Source organism: Hypomesus transpacificus, chromosome 10 (assembly GCF_021917145.1).
Source record: "Hypomesus transpacificus isolate Combined female chromosome 10, fHypTra1, whole genome shotgun sequence".
NCBI classification, from domain to species: Eukaryota; Metazoa; Chordata; class Actinopteri; order Osmeriformes; family Osmeridae; genus Hypomesus; species Hypomesus transpacificus.
The window spans coordinates 10,744,874-10,763,413 of NC_061069.1; the positions used below are offsets into that span (position 1 = coordinate 10,744,874).

Sequence of the window (18,540 nt, forward strand, 5' to 3'; positions counted from 1 at the left end):
GTATCTCAAAGGTATAGTAATTTCATGCACCTCGTGTTGTTCTTGCACAGTGTGAATGCAGGTTCAATTAATTTACATCTGCAATGCTAATTGAAGTATGGCTGATGTTATGATACCGTACTACTGTAGTCATTATTGTAAACAGCACACTCACTGACTGTGATACTAATGAGGTAATTATGACATGAACAACAAAAGTTCAGTTAATTTCGGTATTGAACCGGAACTGTCATTTTGTGATGACAGTGTAAGAGCTACCAGGTAACCATGTATTCATGCATCCTCATGACAAATTGACTTTTGTTGATGGCCATAAAAGCAAGGACTTGAATGGCATTACAGCCTTTGAATTCAAATGAGTACTTTAAGACACGCATCTTTATAATATGTGTTGATAACACTAAAATGTACACTAAAGTGTACTCGTCTGATGCAGTACTGTTGAAATTCCAGGTTATGACAAATTTAGGTTGTGTAAACTAGGTTTAGGGTTAGGCTACATGATTTCAAAGGCAGTTTGAACCCCCCATCTTTTACTTTAACCCATAAAAAATATCAATAGTTCAGTCAAGACAATCACGTATTAGATTTGAGCATTTATTGTTACATGACATGGACATGTAGATTTACTTTGGCGGAGTGGATGATCTAAGGGAAGCACTCCCTGCCTCCTCGATGCAACACATACATACATGGCATATGAGGCAGGGAGCAATAGAGATATAATCCCCCTGTTGGATAGATACAGAGACAGCATGGGGGAGAAGGGGACGGTGGAGGGTGGCAGCAGCACTGATCATACAACGACCGGGGTGAGTGTGTGCATATCCGCGCGTCTTTTAAAGACGCCTTATCGGACGTGGCCCAATGGATATGCGCTGCTACATGGGTGTGGTAGTGGGAGGAGTAAGGAAGGTGGAGTAAGACACCTTACGTCCCCGATCACTGACTGACGCGCGCTGCCCGATTGACCTGCCAGAACTAGCTGCGCTTATTAAGCTGTTTCGGGTTCTCAATTTTCTTTTTTTAGGTGCTAATTTACTACAGAAAGTGACAGTTCTGAGATACAAGTGCTAATTTAATAGAGCTATGAACTTTCTATTTACTGGTCTTGTAAAGTGTCAACTTATGTCAAAAATGTTCCTCCCTTTGACAGACACATATTTTAAGCATTAGAGATAAAGTAATTAGCTAAGTCAGTGGGCCAAAAAAAGCAAGACGTAACTAAATATCATAGATCAGTCTTGATAAAGGGTTTGACCATTTTATGTAAACACATGCTGAAGCCCGAACTGTATAAATCTGTCACAACATAAATTATATTCACAGCAACCATGACAATTTTGCAGTTCATGTGTACTCTTGATCAATCACTGTCAATGCTGAAGATGTGTGATGTACTGTAAGTATACAACCTTCCAGTTTTGGAATGGAAACATACAATTCAGTGAAAAACAAGTCGACCGTTTTGATCAATCAGATTTTTCGTTTAGTTTTCATCTGTTTTCCCTGCTAGCTAGGTGGTGCATAACAAATTGATGAGATTTACATTCTCTATTGTGTTACTTTTCCTCAATACATTCTTATTTCCTAATGCAGGGCGAACGTAGACACTTGTCACAGATTATGATTATCAAGACACACTATTACTTTTCCTGAGTGACAATGCATGTTTCAATGTGACAGGCAAGACACTGCAAATTTGGACATCAGTCAGAATGATGTCCCATATTTGTCATATTGCACATATAAATTCCATTTGTTTCATTTCCACTGCTGCCGTTCAATTCTAATTACAACAGTAAAAATGATGCAAATCTAGCTCCTCTTCAGCAATTGATGAACACCAAATAAATGAACATAGACAACTTGTCAAAAAACGAACTTACGAAACACGTAATATACGATTGACTTAGGCCTACTACTATCAGATTCAATGGCAAAAGATAAATGTTTGGATGGGAGTAAGAATCTTATATTCTATATTAATAGGATTTGCAATACCCCAAAATGGATGTGTTTTCACATAACGCATGTATTGTTTTCTAAAGGCAAGCCAGCATTAAGTTGTCCCACAAAAACAAGATGTGAGAGTTTTTGTTCCAGTATATCAGCTTCCTTGGCTGATTATTTTCAGTCTTCCCCTGCACCCACCTTGGTTCATCACTTTCTATTTTTACTTAATTCCTGCAGGATTACCTTCCTCTACTTAATAGCCTCCTGATTGCATGTTAAATTCTCCTGTTAGCATTTCTAAAGTAATTAAGTAAAGCAGTTATTGGAGCTTAATGTGGGCTGTTGAATGTTAAGGTGAATTAATTTAAGGGAAATGAGATGAAGTGTTAAATGTAAAGTCCCTTTAAAAATAGAGGTACTGTCTCCTGCAAAAGTGGGGTAAGGATTTGGAGATGATTTAATCACTGATGATGTGTTTTTAAGCATCAGAGATACATTTATTGAATCATAGATGTAATGTGGTAAAACACTGAGTCATAGCCTAGGGATAAGAAAACGTCTTGCCAGAGGACAGCTCTTCTCTTGAATTAGATTTTGTGAATAGTTACAGAAAGAGGAGTTAGCTATATTTTTGCAGACTTATTTTCTCTCTAATCTGGTCATAATAGGAGTTGACATTGGAGGCTATTGTGTTCGTCTTCATTATAAACTATACCAAGTCAGTTGTGCCTCAGAGGGACTGCTGATTTACAGCGCAGAAACTCCAGAATATGCTAACCACAAGAGTTCAACCGCATGTTTTCAAAAACTAAACAAAAAAAGAAGAATCTGTCTGAGCATCACAGCGTCTGCAGCATTGTAATAGAGCGTGAAGCTGAAATGAAAGAAGCATAGGGGAGAATGCAAATGCTGTTAAAGTGAAAAAACAATTTCTCTGCTTCAGCTAGGGAGACAGGTCATCTATCTTCCTCCTTTGGGGCAAGATGATAACATCTGTCAACACATATGGCAGAATAGTGTTTATAAATCCCAAAAAATAATGATGGCAGAATCTGAGAAGAAAACTCAACTATTAAACTGAATTAAACTGGGCTAATACATCTTTTACAATGATATTATGGTTGCCATAGGTGTTAGGGGTGTATGTAGAGACTGTTCTGTAGATAGTACATGACACGCTTGTGAAATATGGAATTCTCTGCATACAACGAGGTGCTCTAGAGGAGAAATATACAAAATATACAAATCAATCAAATACAAACAAAACATAGACAAGGTTATGTCAATGTAAAATGCATACTAGGAAGGTAGGAACTAAGAAGATGGACTGCAATAGTTTTGACCTCTCAGGCAGTAAGCATTGCCTTACAAGCAACACAAAAAGATAACGTTCATAAACTTCCATCCCTATTGTAAACATTAACTGGGGATTTATGAATGGAGAGATTCCCCATGATATTGCATTATCAAAACAGCCCACACATGGGTGACAACAGCTGACGCAATAGGCATTTACGGTCTCTGGTGAATAGGGTCAATTGAGCTATGGCTTATACGATATCATGCTAAATATGTTCTACCCATGTCTTGCAAGTCCATTAATCAATCTGCTGCCACAGCATTGTAAATGCACAAACATGTTTCAATGGCTGTTCCACAAATCAGCACAAAACATGCTATATTTACACAATCACAATCTTAACCCACACACAAACTGTCTATTGTTTCGCTTAGGGTTAGATTAAACAATTTTATATTAGACCAATGCAATAACAACAGCCTGATAACCAGAAGCACTGCAGGCAACTATGAAGGCATGTATATAAAACGATGACTCAATTGAAATACTTTAATCACTAATTAGCCTACAGGCTGATGTAAATTGCAGCCGACCATTTTTCTAACACGCTCTTTCATAAAACTTGAAGCATTATTCCTCGTGGAGTCAAATGTCATTCCAAATGAGAGAGTCTGAAGGTGACACATTCGCTGCATTAGGCACTCGGCTCCAAGTTCAAGAGGTCTGAATCATACTAGGTGAATAGCAAGCACTGTTCTTTAGGAAAGGTTACACCAGAGTTAAAGTCAGGACATAAATTGGCGCCACAATTGAGAAGGAAACAACTGGAGGCTGCCTACAACTCGTTACATGTCTTAAATATGGATGAGTGAATGTATACCGCAATATTCTTAAGCCTTTCAAACTATGCTAGCTACAGAAATAAATTAGGCAACATTAGACATTGGATTCTTCCCCTAAATCAACCCAATGCAACATTGTGCAATTTTCCATATTTTGTTCTATATAGTCTATAGCAGCCATTTCCAACGTTTCCCATTTTGCGGCCCTCTTGCAGCATCAAATGTTTTTGCGGCCCCTCAACAACACATCCGTTCACTTAATAATGAACAAGCTCATTAGCATTAGCTCACAAGCAGCAGTGGTCGTTATCAAATCAAATCAAATCAAATGTATTTGTATAGCCCTTTTTACACGCAAGCATGTCACAGAGGGCTTCACATGCGCCCATAGAACTGCCCCTCAACCAACCTAAACCCTCAAGGAAGACAAGGAAAAACTCCCAAAAAAACTCCCACCGGGAGAAAAAATGGAAGAAACCTTGGGAGGAGCAATTCAGAGAGGGATCCCCTCCTCCAGAGACGGTTGGTAAGAGAGAGGAGCAGAACACAAGCTAAACATAGTCATACAGTGTCAATGGGTTTTGAAACACCAAAATCCATTGTTAGGCTTTATAGACGTTGGATGGGACCGGGAAACTCGCTGTTGGCCGTCATGGAGACTGTGTTGGTTATACTCATGGTTATACTGAGGTGCAGCATTCTGCTGACTTAGGCAACATCATCATCTGATGAAAAGGTGTGCCTAGCCTGCTCATGAGCAAGTTCAGAACAACAACAGGTTACTGTCAGTCAGGACCAGGTAGAGCCCAAGGCTGGATACATCTATTGACCATTAGCTATAGGACCTGTTGGCTTAAGTCCCTCGTCACTCCCTCACGGCTTCTTCCACCCGGCTGAATTGACAGCCTTAGTCACAGGTTAGCTACAGAGTATAGTAAAGGGTTGTCCAGAGAGAAATAATTCACTTCACCTCTGGTTAGGAGAGAAGTGGGAAGCAGGTTGGTCAACACTGTGAAACCTCATTGTGTCTCTGCCTCACTCTCAGGAAACCCAAGCTGCAATCAATGCAATGACAACCAATTACCTCAATAAAGGGCTTAATCAAGAGAACATTTAGCTAGTCTTAATCTTAACTAGATGGATGGATGCCACGGATGGCTTTGTGCACTCAACATGCCCCCACCAATTCAGGAGACACATAGCAGAAATGCACAGTCAAAAGCTTTTAAAACCATTTTCCTCTAACCATTAATGTGAACGTGTGTGAGTCATAGTTCTCTTGCAGAGAAGTACAGGTACTTGCTTTTAATGGAAGAGTACAATATTACCAACGATTGACCTTTTAGAACTTTACACAAATGCTTGTCAGACATGCTTGTCATTTATTAGGCAACAAAACTGCAATCTGTAAAGTCATCTACAGATTTAAACACTGTGCCAAACTTCTGCCAATGCATTATACCATACCAACATCTCTTATAGACAATTGGCTATTGAGTAACACATAGCTAACATGTCCAGAAACACTACAGCATAGCCAGCTCACCACATGATTCATCTCGGGCACAAATTCAAAATCCATCATCACGTTAATATGTTACCAACATCTGACATGACAATAGCTGACATGTTCCACATTCAGCACCCAGTCACACCCACAACCCTGGTGTGCAGCAGTGGAACTGTCCAATAATCCACACCTTCTACATCCAGGTTTGACACGGTCAGACAAGTGCCCTGGCAGTGTCATCTCATTAGAAACTGGCTCTCCTGGAGAAGCTGTGCTGGGCAGAAGAAGAAAAAAGAGTGAATTCTATACTGAACATTTCTTTTGTCAGGCCTCGAAGTAGCTTAAGTGGATGGAAATGGAAAAAGTCGCAGTCTGAAAAAAGATAAACCTGTGTCCTTTGGAGAGTGTGCAGGATCAGCTTCCAGGCGGAGAGGAGCCTGAAATGAGTGATCCATTGGAAGGGAGGAAAGATGGACTCCATGTTTCTCCTTCCCTACCTACTACTATAAAGGAGAGCCACTGCCATGGGTTGAGTCATGCTGGGGTTGTCACTCAAAAGTTTTACTATCCAAGTTTCAAAGTTTCCTCACATCTATTTACTTTTATGTACAGTTTGTGCAGCTCGTGGGGTCGATTAAGTTTATCTCTTTCCTGTTGGCTATTGAGAATGGCACAACTGCAGATTTTCACTGATAGTGGCTGAAATCAACCAGTTCACCATTAAAATGTATGTGGACATCCAAACCCTTTCATACCTAAATGTTAAGTACTCTTTTGTCCTTCACAAAATCCAGGCTTTAATATCATTACTCGGTAGAATGCATGTGAAATAGAAGACATTCACAAAGTATATTGCTAAGAAGGTGGTCATGCATGATTGGCATAGTGGGAAAATAAAGTAATTACTTTATTCAATACTATCTAACCAAGTCTCGTACTTTGAAAGTATGTGTCTAAACTACTAAACAAGGCAACATACTGTCTCAGTGACATTTACATTTAGTCATTTAGCAGACGCTCTTATCCAGAGCGACTTACAGTAAGTACAGGGACATTCTCCCCGAGGCAAGCACGGTGAAGTGCCTTGCCCAAGGACACAACGTCATTATGCACGCCGGGAATCGAACCAAAAACTTTTCTGATTAATAGCCCGACTCCGTAACCGCTCAGCCATCTGACATAAAACAATCATCATAGCAGACTACTTTAACACCAGGTATTTTACCAAACCAACTTAGCTCCAAAAACTTTTCCTGGGCAGCTGGGAGATCAGACAGCTACTTCTGGACAAGGTCTCACTGCCGAGAATTGAGAGATTGATATAAAAATGTGATGTAATAAAGATATCTGAGATGAAATAGGAAAAAGTAGCATCCTGCTGTTGAAACTTTTAGCCAGCTGGATCTGATCAAATTCTGTTGAACTCAAAAAGATTTTATCTTTGAACGGCACTGCATCTCAATCTTTTTTTTATTTGCCTTAAGAACCCTCTGAAGGCAACAGTACGTGGAGTGCCATAAATTACGCAACTGCCCAACTCTCTCTGAGGAAGTCGAAGAATTCGAGGCCATCTTCGCTGTGTTTAGTTGTCCAGAGTCTACTCCCAGTGGTACACATGAGTCTGCATATAGATTTCAGCTTGTCCCCTTGCCCTCTGTTGATCTTCTCTAACCCAAGACCCAAACGAGGAAGCAGTGGGCCTGTCATACAGTTGGAGAGATATTATATCCGCTAACAACAAAGAAAGATACCAAAGAACATGGTGAACAATTGCAAACTGAACTTGGCTGACTCCCAATTCCAAATGGCTTGAATACTGTAGAAATGTGGGATGCATGTGACAAATTGGTGTTTCGGAAATAACACCTGAAAAACCTTTGCATTATTATTCATACAGCTATTACTAATACTTTTCAACGCACTGAACAACAGTATACATCCCAAAGTTATGTTGAAGAATGAAGATATACAGTACAGTAGGATTCACTCACCCAGTAAAAAACAATTGCAACTGTAGAAAAAACATCATAAACAGCAGTATTATTTTAGGACATATCTATACCAATTTTAGAATACACATTAATGATGCATAGAGCGTACACAAGGCTTCATGAAGTTAAGTTTTATCACAACTTAGTGTCACTGTGTCTGTTAACACTGTAACAACCACACACACAACCACACACACACCAAACAATCTGATGTCCTACTGCACTGTCTGTAACATCATGTAAGAGAAAAATACATTGCTTTGAGGGTTTCAAAAACCTGTTACAACAGTGTACACTGTGTGTTACTTTATCTATCAGAAGTGCACAGTTCTAACAGTATGAATAACTATAGTGCAACAACAACATCTCAACCAAATAGTGCACAATACAATGCAGCTAAATCAATGTCATATAAGTGTGTGCAACATCAAACAATGTTGTAGGTGTAGTCTCTTGCTTTACAGTGAAGTGGATGTAAATAACTGAGTTTGAATCCCCAGTCACAGCACTACTGCTGGTCTATGAATTCCAACCCCATGGTGCTGTTTGCATTGGACTTTAAATAAGCGTTCCTGCATGCCACTGGGAAGCGGTAACCCTCACTCCCTCCGAGAGAGGAGTTTGAACGTCCCTTCCCTTTGAGGCACCCACTGAGCACGTTGTCATGGAAACCACTCACTACTTCTCCTCTGCAGAAAATCCTGCTGAACAGGTAAAACCCTCTACCTGATCTTGTCAGAATATTTCACACAACACAAAAATGTGATTAAGTACAATTATAGAAATTAGGTGCCCATTTGAACTGGGACATTTAGATTTAGATTTACTAGTTGTTATTAATTACTAACCTTCAATTCAGTATGTGACTTTGATATTACAACACTTAAAAAGCCCAGAGGTGGTCATGATTACCTGAATACAAATGAGTCAAGAAATGTGTCAAGAAATGTGTTTCAGACTCGTCTTGAAAAACAAATACCTTTGCATCGGATTTATGATCAAATCAAACCAAATGTTTTTGTATAGCCCTTTTTACACGCAAGCATGTCACAAAGGGCTTTACATACACCCATAGAACTGCCCCTCAACTAACCTAAACCCTCAAGGAAGACAAGGAAAAACTCAGAGAAAAACTTCCAACAGGAGAAAAAATTGAAGAAACCTTGGGAGGAGCAATTCAGAGAGGGATCCCCTCCTCCAGAGACGGTTGGTGAGAGAAAGGAGCAATCAGAATGTGTAAATGTGTGTCTTTGTGTGTGGCTGAGTGGATGGTGTGTGAGTGCATCTATTGAACTAAGCGTTACTAAAAAAGGAGCCCATTTCAGCTAATTAACCATTAAAGCCACACATATTCACATTACATTAGTAACACAAAGACATTAAGTATTTATAGCTTGTGTGGAGGAAGGTGTATACATTTTTAAGTGACTAATGGATGTTCCTTTAACACTGGGTACAACTCTGTCAACAGACTTCTGATTCTGTTACTTAAACATGAGTCAACTGACTAGTGAAATACAGTCAATGCCATTTAAAATGAAATATTAAATATGGCAAAAACATAATTATTTCAACTCACTCTCTCAATATTTCAACCTTTTATATTGGGACTTGAAACAGCAAGGTTCAATGAACATATCTTCCATAAGAATACTGCTAAATGAAAGACTAGGCTACATTTATAAAACATAATCTTACAACAAAGTTTGAACTTTGTCCTCAGTAAATGCCACCTTGCACCTGAAACGTCTAGCTTCTGGACTGGGAGTCTGGAAACGATACCGGGGTGCTTGCTTGACAATCTTTTTATGTGGTTACACCTGAAAAGTTACCATCCTTGTTCAGCATGATGGTATCATCTGGACTTTTGTATAATCATGCCCTACAGGTTTACTGTTATTCTGTGGTTTCTTATCAATGTATACCCTCAAGTTGGACATTGAAATTCATGCATTTCTGGTAGTAGTCGTATCTGGTAGTCATTCTTTGTAGCGTACTGAGACTAGTAGCCTGGCTGACAGCCCAATTTACCCCGCCCACAAAAACAATTGGTCGGGAAGTTGGGTCTGGGGAAGCTCGGTTGGGGGAAAACTATGTCCAAACAGGAGCTGTTTGGACCAATGAAATTATCAGGGCGGGCTTTATACGATGATGGACAGATGATCAACAGTAACTTAACCAACCACGTCACCAAAGAGTGCTTGGGTTGAATTCGTTTTCAACAAACAACATATTACGTTGCTCTGATTGGTTGTAGCCTACGGGTCTATGGTCTATCCAATTGAGCGAAGAGGCATTTGTTTTACGAGTTCGGTTGAAACACGCCCCATACTCACAGCCCAACGGAGAGTTATCAGACTCATATTCTGACTAGATTTATGATTATGACAACGTCAGGCTATGAGAATAGTGTACAAATACAGAATAAACCATCACCCCATTGCCTGGCTAATTGGCATGCGTCAAGACAAATTAATTTCATGAAGGGGGTAATAGTTCTGATGACACATCAGGTGGTTCTCTACAGTTTCTTGTAACTCTATGGAAAGTACAAACTACTAACTCACAACCATAGCAATATTTAACTGTAATTACTCAAATATGTTTAGCAGGTTAATTTCTCATCTGTCATTAAGTATTTTCAAAAGATTGCTTTCACTTACTGCTGACAAAGCAAACTTTCTACAAGCTAACACTCTTATTAATAATTCCATGCTGAGACACCATATTTGACTCTGAAGGTTTGGAAATATGCAGCTGCTCAAGTGTTTCAGAGGTGAGAATGTAACCTACGTTAGGAATCTAGAACTGTGTTAAATTCCTTGGTGTGAATTTTCATTAAAAGTTTGATCTCCTGGTGTTAGAAACTTTGTAAATGAAATGTCAAACACAAAAACATGCTAATTAATATTCCAAGTGCTATGCAAGCGGTATATTGTTCTTATTTTATCTTTAATGAATACACCCTCAGTCCAATTTAGCTTTTTAGATGCTTTACAAAGCTGCTTGTTTTTTGGTCTATTTGTAGCTTGCATAAGAAATTATCATTCTAACAGAACCATATAGGAATTTTGACCAGTAAATGCCTACTGGTATGCTTATTTTCCAAAAACACTTCTTAACGATAGCATTACACTTCTCAGTGTTCCCACATTTTGTATCCACTGACTTCCATGACTAAACCTAATTTGTACTGTAGTACTGAAAATTTTAATAGATTCTAACCCTTCTCTGCATGTGTTTTGAGCAATGCATAGCATGGTAACAGTGGCCCCCTTAACATTGCTACTCTGTGCACATAAGGGTAGGAGACAATATTAGGTAGTTTTACAAATTTCTGGACTTTCCTGAGACAATAACTGTTAACAATTACAATGCCGTTTCTTGTTGAAAGTAGCATGTTAGCAATAGCTATGTAACATTAAACTGACATGATGCTACAAAATATGAATTAATCATCACAGGCATGAGAAGACAAAAATGCTTTTGTCACTTTATAATTTCTGCCAACTACTTCAGGCAGTCAATATGAAAGACTGATCAAGCTGAAACTGTTAAACTCCCATAGTCTACTAAGGGCCACAAAGTATCCTGCATGCTGAAATCGCCTCTGAAAGAGCCATTGGGAATTAGTGCCCTATGTAATATCAGCACCATGGACAGCGGCCAGAGTTCCAAGCGAAGTTTCGAACTTGTCATCCGCTCATCCCTGTCACGGTAAAAACGGGGTTGTTTAAAACAGCTCTGCTTGCTACTTTAGGCTGATTACACACGTAAAACTTTAATAAGTTTACGTGTGAGTAATAGAAAAACATACTTTAAACAGAGATTAGTTTTCCGTTCAAAGTATTGACGAAAGAGTGATGGCACAGGCATTTGTCTAAAAGTGAGTCGTCCACAATGTAAACAACTCCTGCACTTCTGACAGTGAAGTCCGTACAAATAGCGTGATACGGTAGGGCTCTTTGCCAGTGAAATTCGAATTCATATGTAATATACTGTGAAAAGTGTTTCAGTAAAATCACAGGCAATGGAGCCTGCAAGATGTGTAATGTAACACATAATAATGTACAAGCATTGAAACAACTCACAGTTTACTTATAAAGGCAGTTGTCCAAATACTAAACCTAACGTGATTGTACAGAATCCTTCGAGATATGTAGTAGTATCTAGTACGGGAGTACGCAGTAGTATTGCTGAATAACGTTTCACAAGCAGGCTACTTACAAAGTAGCCATTCATTAGGAATGTTAGCAAGGCCTGCTGTTGATCCACACACGCTGTAGCAAGAGCTCATATCAGGTATAGGCTACTATAAAAATAAACATGGCGGATAGCATAGCCAAATCCTAAAATACCCGATGTTAGAGTCAAGTGTTGTTTGTATCCAAACTTACCAAGGACGAAAAAGGGGAGTTCGGTGTTTTCTAGATCGTCAACGACAACAATTTCTCCTGGAAAATCATTTCTGACGGAGAACAGCAGTTTGGGCTCGGAGGCCGATGGGCTGTGCATGATGCTCAGGTCGTTCTCTCTCAAAAACGGCAACGCAGACACGGTGACGCTTTTCATTTTGCATTCCATATCTTGGGACTGGTCGTCGTCGGCATTTAAGCCCCAAATATGTACCGGATGAAAGGCAAAGATCCATGCGACAAAGACGAACAATCTCAGCCCCATCATGCTCGCCATTGCCATGATTTTGCACGTATTCCCCTCTCTGTTCTAGCTTGCCTCCGCCAAGCGCGGGCTGCGCAAGCAATATCAGCAAGGGAGAATGCGCTGGCAAAGCACAATTTCCGGGAATGTTGGTCTCGCAAGATAACGCTTTTTATTTTGCACAAATCTCCAAATGCTCCGTCAAATGGTCAAAGATTATGTTTCACGATTGTAATGCAGCTTAACATTGAAGCGATGGCGGGGAAGATGAATCGACGCAGTGACTGACCCTCTTATTGGAATTGTCCACATTAAGCCTGAATGTTTGAACTTGAAGTCCATGTGAACGTTCACGGGTTAAGGAAAACTTGCCATATCATTTTAACTTGCCTATCATTAACATTGACATTAGTAGCATTTTGGTTATCCCAATAAATCGGAGGTTAAACTCGATATCCGTTTGGAGACTGTTTTTAACGGTCTCATAAATTAGATTTGAACGTAGGCTATTCAATGAATTGTAGGCTATATTATACACACCAGTGTCTCTGTGTCACAGTTTTGACTTCACTCTTTTTTTTTGTCGCCAACACACCGTTTTGGAAAGATAACTAGGTCCTGTAAAATGAAGCTCCACAACTGTATTACCCTTTCTCCAGCTTTGAAAAAAGTAAACTTACAGTAAATATCAGGCCCGAGATAAACAGTGTTACTCATACCATCACAGATACATTCATTATTGATGGAGTGGTTGCCAAATTGATTTTAAGATTCACGAAAATATAGCGTTTGATGATGCCCTATTTTGATAAACAACGGGTTGAGAGTTGAGCAAGAGAGAGACCAGGGGGAGAGATGAATTTGATATACCAGAGAGAAGCAAGACCACAGAGAGTAGGAAGAAGGAAAAAAAAATACATCTGGTGATGAGACTAGCAGGTGCAGGGAGAAAGGAAGGGGGGGGGGATGATACAGAGGGATGGACTCAGATCTAAGAATGATCTCACTGTGTAATCTTGGGCTGCTTCCAGCAGGACAGCAAAGCTTTAGCAAACTGTATGGTGGTTTTGTGATGAGAACCCAGCAGGTCCATCTCTGACATGGGCTGTAATGAGCACTGAGGATGGGAGGCAGGCTTTTCAGGGAAGCTGCACACCCCCTGTCCCATCCCAACGACATGGCCTTTCCTGACAAAATCCTTCCAATAGCCAACCGTTCTCCAGATGTCTCTATTTGTGTGTGTATGTATATATATATTTTTTTTACTAAGTAACTGAACCGATTGCTAAGTTATTCAAGTTTATATACTGGTTGGGGAATCATTTGTGTCCTTATGTAACTTCCTCTGAGCTTAACTGTCGTGTTAGCTTGATCCTGTTATTAAGGAGGATTTAGTCTTTCATCAATGAAAAGGCATGAGGCTGATGAAAGGACTGAATTTGTGGGCTCGGGTATTGAGCTAATTTGATTTGATTCTCAAGCCGAATCACGGAGAAAGTGATTCTGTTTAATTTGTATTTTATCGTTGCTACCAATTAGAAGTATCTCACATCATCTGGTCCTCAGTGACCATCTAGAAAAATGTTGACACAGTGTAACAGTAGTTTCTACTGGAAGTACAGCGGCGCACACTATATGCAATTCTTTTTTTAATGAAATGAAACCCATTACCACTGCATTTTTTAATACTTTATTGGTATAATGGAGTATGAATATGTTATGTCCATTAATATTCATCCAGACGCAATACATTTATTTTAGAATGTTGTATGTCTGACATATACTGGGTTCCAAGTCACCTGTGGAAACATGTATTAGGAGTTTTGACTGGAAAAGGCAATGGTGGCAAATCATTGGTACATAAGGAAACTATTATAGCTATATTTTGACTGTAATATGTATGGCATATTTGTTTAACACAAGCAATGTTTGTGAGACAAACATGCCATGGATTTTACTGTCAAGATTCCAGCCATTACAAGCTGTGACAAAGAGTTTAATCCACTTGATTTAAATTGAGCGCATCAGTACTTATAATCTCTTCATTCCCTGTTCATTTTTCATGTGTGTGTAAGTCGCCTGGAAAGAATGTCTCCCTGACATCCAGGTGAATTTTTCTATACTGTGTGTAAGTCTTGTGTTCAGCTGTGTGGCAGCTTGGACAAGTGCTCCACTTGTCCAAGCTGCCAGATAAATTATTTTCATTCCATTTGAGGCATGCATAATAAATAGTCAAGGTTGATCTAATTGTGAGTGCTTGGATCAGAGTCACCAAACTCATGGAATGGAATCCTGCCAGCTCCTCCTCTCCTCTTCTCTCTGTCTCTATCCCTCGTCCTCTTTCCCTCACACCTCCATATCCACGCCCCCCCCCCCCCCCCTTACCCGGTCTCCCCCCTCCCCCCTCCTCTCCTCCCCCCACCACCTCTCCCCACCATCTCTCTCCATCTCTCTCCACCTCCCTTCTTCTCTCTCCTCTCCCTCCCTCTGGAGACAGTACCCTTGGAGTTTTCCATATGTCAACTTCACAAGACAAATGGCAATGGGAGGCATCTGCCACATGGCCTCCCAGGACGGATTACCTGGACTGCCAGGCAACGCACACTCACACGACAGAGGCTGGTGGCCAGGCGCTCCCCTTAAACGCACCACCCAGACCTGACCTTCCAGTTATGGGCCTGATCTTCCCCTTGGGCCAGTAGCATCTGGCTAGGTAATGTATTGTTGGCATATGCAACGATGCCACAAGGAGTGTGGAAGATCAGAAGCCTTGTGTACCCTGGAGTTTGACCATCTGTGGCTTATTGGTTGTCATTAAGGTTTCTAATTTGGGGTCGGCTTGGGAATTGGCCAAATGAGGGCAGCAAATGTCATTAGCCAACTCCCCCTGTGATGCTGTGGACATATTTACATATTTATACACCTTAATTGTCTTTGCCTTTACTGTCATGACATTGATGTAGGGAGGGAGCAAGGAGGCAGACGCTGAGGAGCTGGAGGTTTACTGAGGCTCATGTTCTATTTCTGACTGACAATTTGGATGGTTTAATAAGTAATACACTGTGGACCTACTGTAACTGTAGCCTGATCTTATTGGACACATAAGATGAGTCCCCATTGTTAGATAACATAAGATGTGATGTGGTTTAATTTCCATGTAGGGAACTTTGTTCTGTACTGCACACAAATCCCCAAAAATCCTACATCAATATCTTATCAGTACAGTGGAGACATAACGCACAACCCTCATGACCTCATATTGCACAAAACTAATGGCTACATACACAAATACAACAGATTGCTGTTCTCATACACACACACACACCTGCTGACAATGGCGGCACATTATATACTTCATGGCCAATTTATGGATTACATGTTAGTGTTAAGAAGCTTGACGGACATAGGCAGAAAGGAATGTGTATAACAATTCAGCCTGTTCTTGGGTACCTTGGATATTCTACTGAATTGTAAGAGATGGATCTCTGGGTGAAGAATGTAGATAAAGTTAGAGGAAAATGCTCTTGCACCCTCCTTTTATCAGCTCAAGGACAAATAAAAGTACAATTCTTAAACTAGAGTCTGTATACCCCCCTTACCCAACCAAACACAACACACAGTGTATTTGTAGGCATGTATTCCTCTAAACACAATACAATCAAGGTGCTCCATGAACAAAGAGATTGCAGGTTTCCTTCTGTCAACGCCACATCTGAACATAATCTACTGTTACTGTAATATCCAGATTTACTAGAAGCATCGTGCAGGTAGTTTGTGGCACACAGAGAAGGATTTTTATCTCAAATGAACATGAATCCACATCAGCTGGCATAATTATTTAATGTGTGCAAAATTCTCCTGCTGTCCAACTGACAAAAAAGCCCCCGTTCAAATTCTAAAAATACGGATCACACGTAGGTGTGCCCGCGCCGGGCTCTGACACAAACCAAGACATCTATACACGGTATTCAACAAGCTGTCATCATCTTCAGGCTTCCTCCCATAGGCCCTTTAATGTTGCTTCACAGATCTCCACTTTAATCCCCCATTTGTTCAGGAAGACAAGGGTGAAAAATGAGTCTTCCTTTCAACAGATCTATTGTAGCTCTCACTACCTGTTCTGAGTGAACAGGACTGAGAGTAATAGGCATTACGTCACCTGTCTTAACACATATATAAGTTTCTCAGTATTGTGTCAACTTATCACACAAAATATTGAATAATTAGACAACTTTGATGCGCAATTAGATCCATTTACCTCAGATACGTCCATCTCACCATTTCTGATTGCAGATATTTGTCTACTCTTTGCCAGAAAGCTGAGGAATTGAAGGTGCACATTTGCTACCTCCATCCACCCTTCAACAATTTAGCATAGTGACTTGGCTGATCGGATTGGACTTTTTGGGATGTATTGCTTAAAAGGGGGGTTATATCTCCCTTCAGAAACTGGAGACCCTTTGTCAGTATGAATTCAGTTTGCCCCGGCAGGCACAACAAATTTATAACAGACACATTTGGCTAAAGCACTGGGAGAGAAGCATTTTCACTTTCATTAGCCAGCCTGTCCCTTTAGGCTTTTACAGATCATGGTCTATCCTGCTCCTCCCTATTCCCCTTCCCCCCTTCTCCTAATTTTCTCTTTTTCTCTCTGTCTGTCTCTCTTTCTTTCCGACTCTCTCTTTCTCTCTCTGCCTGCCTGCCTGCCTGCCTGCCTGCCTGTCTGTCTGCCTGCCTGTCTCTCTCTCTCTCTCTCTCTCTCTCTCTCTCTCTCTCTCTCTCTCTCTCTCTCTCTCTCTCTCTCTCTCTCTCTCTCATTCGCTCTTTCTCTGTCTGTCTGTCTCTCTTTCTCTATCTCTCTAACTCTTCTCATCGTCCTCTCCTCTCCCCTCCTCCTCCACATAGCCTAACCAGCGCCCTCCAGCCCTCCCCTCCTTGTTATTTGCTCTGAGCTCTGGCCAATCAGTGCACAGGAGGTGTGGCCACAGGAGCCAGTCCGACAGAGCTTGTTGAGGAGAAAGAGATGCTTTCCTGAAAGACTCGCAACAGCACTCCACACTCCTGGGCTGGATGTGTGAAGCTTGACAGTGAGTGATGACTATAGCAGAGGCAGCTGAGGCTTAGCTCAGTTGCACACAGGGGGAAAGAGGGAAAAAAGGTTCAAATTGTATATCTGGGCTTTGGTAGCAGGTGCAGTCTCTTTATTGAAAGGAATGTTGCCTGAGAGGATGAAAACAGTTTGAACATTTCCGGCGTGGATTTATTCCTCCTCTTTTGTGTGTTCCAGCCTTTATTTTTAGAACCTGAAGACATGGGATACACCTGGCATTTAATGGACTTTTACCTCTACTAACACTAGATCTGACCCTAAACACGCATGTTTAGTTGTTGAGGAACTTCCTCCTCTTTTTAGTTATCTTTTCACATCTCCTGCCTATTCTGAGGCAGGATAAACCAAGAGCCAGAGCAAAACAGGCAGAACCGTCGGACCCCAGCCTGCGTGCTCAGGCTTCACCCAAGGGACCGTGTGTGCGTGTGTGTGATAGAGAGGGAGAGAGGGGGACTGGATGTCAGGATTATCTCTTCAGCGGCTGTAACTTGCCCCGGGCAAGCACCAAGTGAAAGAGAAGGAGACGAGGAGGCGGTCGGAGCCGACTGCTGGCTCCTTTCCACCAGTTTCCCACCGAGGACTGCGAGAGTTCTGACACCTTCACTCCCTGGTAGGATACAACGACAACAAACAAACCGGAGAGACACGACGGGACCACCCTTCACAGTCTGGGTGAGCTGCCCCTTTACACATGTACACACTCAAACTAGTCTTTGTGTTGTCTGTTGGAGCCTTTAGGACACTGAGCAAAGCTGGTGTGTTTGCGTAGTTTTGTGCAGTCTCTCTGTGCCGTGAGGATGGGGTGATCACACAGGGTTTCTTTCCCTTTTCTTCAACTCAGACTTCCCATCATTGTCCTATGTGATCATGATTAGGCCAAGGAGAGTTCCTCGATGGTAGAGAGAGAATGGTTCTGACATTATGTTATTGAACAGCCCACTTAATTCACTGTGGTGTGTCTGACAGCACAATTCATGAGACTCTTTTGCAGGGTAACATTGAATACGCTGAGGGTGTAATGTTTTTAAAAGGAAAGAAATTGGAGCATTCATTATGTGAGAATTACAATCAATCCATCAATTTTGGTAAAGGTATCTAGCTTGGATAGGAAAGCAATTTATGTGAGCAGAATTTCCACTGTGAACTATTGAATAGCTTGCGCCATGGTTATG

General features: G+C 40.9%; 2 protein-coding genes across 2 annotated transcripts in view; one reads left to right on the top strand and one right to left on the bottom strand.

The window, feature by feature from the left end:
• The window catches only part of astn1 (astrotactin 1), a 110,970-nt gene extending 98,531 nt beyond the window's left edge, over positions 1-12,439 (bottom strand). The window contains exon 1 of the mRNA XM_047027646.1: positions 11,997-12,439. Coding sequence (XP_046883602.1) covers positions 11,997-12,297 — 301 coding nt within the window. The 5' untranslated portion in view covers positions 12,298-12,439. The remainder of the gene's footprint in view (positions 1-11,996) is intronic.
• Positions 12,440-17,305: 4,866 nt separating this feature from the next.
• brinp2 (bone morphogenetic protein/retinoic acid inducible neural-specific 2) overlaps positions 17,306-18,540 on the top strand; it is a 49,168-nt gene continuing 47,933 nt past the window's right edge. Inside the window, exon 1 of the mRNA XM_047027769.1 lies at positions 17,306-18,040. The gene's annotated coding sequence lies outside the window, so the exon portion shown is untranslated. The remainder of the gene's footprint in view (positions 18,041-18,540) is intronic.